Source organism: Myotis davidii, unplaced genomic scaffold (assembly GCF_000327345.1).
Source record: "Myotis davidii unplaced genomic scaffold, ASM32734v1 scaffold641, whole genome shotgun sequence".
Taxonomy (NCBI): Eukaryota; Metazoa; Chordata; class Mammalia; order Chiroptera; family Vespertilionidae; genus Myotis; species Myotis davidii.
Window position 1 is genome coordinate 2,394,240 of NW_006293232.1, and position 5,045 is coordinate 2,399,284.

The 5,045-nt window shown below is 36.3% G+C and overlaps 1 protein-coding gene across 4 annotated transcripts in view; it reads right to left on the reverse strand.

Moving 5' to 3' along the window:
- Positions 1–388: 388 nt before the first annotated feature.
- ANKRD49 (ankyrin repeat domain 49) overlaps positions 389–5,045 on the reverse strand; it is a 7,261-nt gene continuing 2,604 nt past the window's right edge. For all 4 annotated transcript variants that reach the window (XM_006766870.2, XM_015565979.1, XM_006766871.2 and 1 more), the window contains exons 2-3: positions 4,081–4,432; positions 389–2,881 (exon numbers count right to left, since the gene is read on the reverse strand). In XM_006766870.2, the coding sequence (XP_006766933.1) occupies positions 2,420–2,881; positions 4,081–4,335 (717 nt within the window). In that variant the 5' untranslated portion in view covers positions 4,336–4,432 and the 3' untranslated portion in view covers positions 389–2,419. The remainder of the gene's footprint in view (positions 2,882–4,080; positions 4,433–5,045) is intronic.

Consider the following 5,045-nt stretch of genomic DNA (forward strand, 5'->3'; position numbering starts at 1 on the left):
GACTGTGATCATGCTTTGTACCTCCAAGTTCCAATTCCTAGAGCCATTTTAGGCAGGGTGAAGGTGGTGTATGTGTTGATGGGGAATCAAGAACTGATACAGAGGTTTCATTTTGATTTGGGACCGAATCAGAGTACGTGCTACTTCTCTGGGTTTCTTTTGATCACGATGTCCTAGCATAGTGGTGGATATTGTGATAAATGCCAACACATCCATTTAGACTCAAAATCCCATCACTGTGGTAGGTTATAGGCCAGTAAACTTTCCAGAGAATTGTATTTAAGATTAAAAATAACAAAGCCATTTTATTTCACTGTGTGCCTATGAATTATGATGTGTCCCTTAAACAATCACAAAAAAGGCATAGAAGTTAATCACAATTAAGGCCTTAGTTATGAAAAGCATATACTTTATTTATTTTTAAGTACAAGATAAGAGAAAATTTTGTTTGCAAATTGAGTTATTTAGCCTTCTTAAACTAGAAAGTACAGGTAAGTAATATAGTAAAAAGCGTGATTAGTGAATGACTTCTGTAGACAGAAGAGTCTAGTAAATATTAAGAAAAGTATAAAGGAAGCAAATGACATAAACTCTGCCCTAAGGGATAGAAGGGATTTCCATGCACTAGTTTAGTATTGAGGCCTGAAAACCAGGAAGTAGTTACATGTCAACCCACCTCCTGATCAGAAAATAGGTGGCTTCTTTGGCCCTACACTTAAGTGGAAAGCTTATATAAAATCATGGATGCAACTCATTCCCAATTAAGAAAGGAGCCATGGGCTCTTTGCCTTCCGGATAACCAGGCAGCCTCATTTAGCAGTCTACTGGGATAGGAGGGGTCCTGTTATACCGTCTATTAGCTGTATCTGTCATCTGGGTCAGATCAAATACAAAGCAACTCTCACTTTCTGCCAAAATCCTTGTATCATAGATACTGATACTCTGAAACCCAGACATCTCCTTGCCAGGTATCACAAAACAACTGAAGTTCTCCTAACTCTTGAGACCTGTTTGTCACAATGATTCAGTCCATATATTACCCTGAACTTTTCAGAGATCATGTGATTTTATTCTAATCTAAAAATTGCCACACATATTTGATTAAACAACATTACTTAGTCTAGGTTGGGTTACAAGTGCTCTAGGTTGGGTTACAAGTGCTGATTCAAAATAGACAGACAGTGAAAAAATATAATTGAAATAAGGGAATCACTAATTTAGTGCCCTTTGTCTAGTGTTAGTTCTGGTGTTGAGAAGATAGGAGAAAAGCCTTCAGGAATAGTCACAGAAGGCCTTGGTAGTCAATGGGAAACTGCTGCTGGAGAGACTGAGAGAGCAGATACTTAGTAAATGTATGTGAGATGAACAAATATGCTATGGAGTCAAGGATGCTATATACAGTTAAGAAAAGAATTCAGGCCTTTTTTGTTGTTGTTCAAAACTTTTTTTTGAATATTTATATTTATGCTTTTGTCACTATCCACACTGTAGCTTTTTAAAAAAGCCCAAGCCACTGTGCGGTTCTAGCCCCAATATAATCATCATCCCCTCACTCCTAGAATTCCTTTTCATTTGTCACTTGGCCTTTGTGTGGTTTGTATAAAAAGAGGACCCTGGAAAATCAGTACTTCCTGTGAACTTGAAAGGCTATAAGAGCAGTGCCCAAATCCGCTGGATTAGGCAGGTAAAACCAGCAGGGTAGCAGATATATTACAATCTCTTGGACCAAGGTTTAGTTTTAGGCATGTCTAAAAGTCATGCTAACTCACCAGTAGAATAAGGATTACGTAGGTGGACCCGGGTGAGGTAGGACTGTCCTCAGGACTGGGTGAATTGTGGTAGGAGAGGCAGTATATAACATTCATGGATTAAACATCCATCTAACTACTTTCCTAAAAGTCTAGGTTCTAAAACACAAAGATCTAGGCTCTAGACTTTATTAACTTATAAAGATTCAAGTCACTACGTTAGCTCTTATGGTTTAAAATGAAAGCAAATGGCTATGATAGCTGAACTGCACCAGTATATTTAAGACTTTTAAATTGAATTCTGAGTTGCTTTACCTTATAAAAATACATGTCATTATACTAAATGCTCAACAAAAATTCAGGATGGGGATATTTAAAAATACATTTTCCTTGGATCAGCACCAAAAATATCAGTAGTTTTCTGTGCAACCCATGACAAATTTTTAAGTATAAGTAAGTTAAAATTTTTCTGATAAAAACCACAGAAATAATTTAAGATATATCCAAACAACTTTCAAATACATTTTGACATCAAGGTCAGGCAATTCACTTGGAAGGATATAACGAGTACCACTGCATTTGTGTAGTTAGGCTTTTGATGTCAACTTTGTCTTATGGGGATTTTTGACATTTCACAGGAAGGAGGCACTGGCACTAAATGATTAGAACCATTAAGACTGAGGTGAAGAATTTGTGCAGCCTTCCACAATTTCAAAGAGGTAGTGATAGAGACTTGTCCTCCTGGCAATGTCAAGTGCAGTTTCTTCCAAGCTGTTTTTCAGACCTGGTTTGATGTAGCGGTTCATCAGGAGGAGTTCTAGGGTATCTTTGCTGTCTCTGTTCCCAGCAGCAAGGTGTAAGGGGGTCAAGAGGCCTTTTGTTTGGGCATTGATATCTGCATCATGCTGAAGTAGGAAAGAAGCTACTCTAGCATTATCCCACTTACAAGCACTGTGCAGGGGTGTCCAGCCATCCACAGTCACCGCATGAACATCTGCTCCGTGTGCAATTAGCTCACGGACAACCTCTAAGTGTCCGCCATAGGCTGCTCGATGAAGAGGGGTATACTCATCTTCATCTCTAGTGTTCACAAGAGTGGCCTTTTCAGAAAGCAGTCTCCGTACTGTAGACAGCTGAAAAGAAAAGAGAGATATTTAAAAGACCCAACTCAAAACTAAACAGTAAATCGAGAAAATTAAACTGTCTAGTCGTGTTAGATTTAATGAAGTTAAAAAAAAACTTGTTAGCAGATGACTTTAAAATGAAAACAAGATTTTATTTTTGGAGGGAGAGGGTCAATGACTTAAGAATGAACCCGTTAGTGTTAACCATAAACTGTTGACTCTAAGAATGTGATTCTCTGAATATCAAACTATATATTTACTCCCAGGTCCAACTAAGGCTTATTGCATAAAAGCTTTAGTCCTAGATGAGTAATTATATTTAATCTTTTATATGTCACTATAAAGAAAACATAACAGGTTGATTTTTTTTTCTGAGGAGCAGCACACCAATGTACATAATGTACAAAACTTTAAAAAATAAACTTCTTTATCAGAGTGTAATGGTAACAGAGAAATCTAGAGATTAAACAACTCAATTCCTTCTAACTAAAACAATCTAAAGACATGTTTCAAGGAAGTTTGGTCTATGGACCGGTGGTGGAACACAGTGTGCTCTTGGGTTAAAAAGTTAGGCAAAAATGCAAGGCATTTTACTTATTAGTTTATTAAGACACATGAGGGGACTTAGAAAAATGAGGTGAAAGTGGCTGCATGGGAAGAACAGACTTTTGATGTTAAGTAGGACCATCCTACTTGGATGATCCTGGGCAAATTAATATTCCTGAATCTCAATTTCTTACTCTGTAAAAGGGAATATTACCTATTTTTAGGAATATAAAAGAATTCAATCAAATAATAAGGCATATGGTATAGTTGGTATCCAACAAATGTTAGTTCCCATCCTCCTTTTCCTAAATAATACTTTTTTCTAGGATGATCCTGACAATATAAATGATTTAAAAATACAGATGATTGCTTGTGATCTTCATAGTTAATTATCCTTAAATCCCCCCAAATACCTAATTTGACTTTTTGTAGCTGAACATGTACTTTCATGTACATTGCCTCATTTGATCCTCAAAACCCTGCATAAAAGAGGCAGATATTAAAATGGCCACTTTTACTGATAAGAAAATAGAGGTTCAGAAATAGGATTTCCCCAGAGTTACAGATCAAATAGAGGCTCAAGGACAGGTCTTCTGGCTCCAAATCTAATACTTTTCCCACTATATTATGGTTTCTTCCTTAACTGGTTTTTGTTTGTTTACCCGATTGTTTTCAGCAGCCCAAAGAAGCAATTTGCTTGGATTGTTTTCCATTTTTTTTTCTTTGAATTGATACCACTCTTCAGTCTTTTCATCTTGTTCCTCATCGTCATCAGAATTCCCTACCCAGAGACTTTGGGTACCAGTGGGGATAAGATGTCCATGTGTTTCCAACAACTCAAGTTGATTAAAGTGTTCAGAAAAGTCCAAGGAATTCTCTGGGTTTGGTTGTCCATCATTTACTTGCTCTTTTTCCATTTTTATTACTATTCTACACACAAAGCATTTCAAATACCAGCATATAAGTAATCTTTTTAGAGATGAATTATGTCTGCTTTATTTTATCCATCAAGATCTGAAAACACAAACAAAAAATGATTAGGAAAACAGTAATTGAGGCTTTATTAACATCATATATAAGTCTTATAAATACACACACACAAATAAACCTTGTCTAAACTTTTTGGTGTTTATTGATACCCTTTATATTTACTAGATATCAGAGTTGATGGATTTCAGTTATCTATATATTTAATAACCTAATATTTCTTTTTTGTTATTATTTGCTTCTACTAAGACAGTGATTATAACTGTACAGTCATATCTCATTTTATTATACTTCACTTTATCATGCTTCACATTTTTTTTTTTAAACAAATTGAAGGTAAAACCCTCCACCAGCAAAAAGATTACTATTACTTCAATGCGGTGGTCTGGAACTAAACCCACAATATCTCTGACATATGGGTATATTTATTTTGAACCTATTGGTTTAGATACTGTTGTATTATGCTAAGAGTGATAAAAGCTTGAAGCTTCTAAATTGTAACTAATAAAGACAGGCACATTTTAAAAATCCTCAGCCGAGGATATGCTTATTGATGTTAGAGAGAGGGATAGAGAGAGGCAGGGAGGGAAGGAGAGAGGGAGGGGGTAGGGGAGGGAGAGGGAGAGGGAGAGGGAGAGGG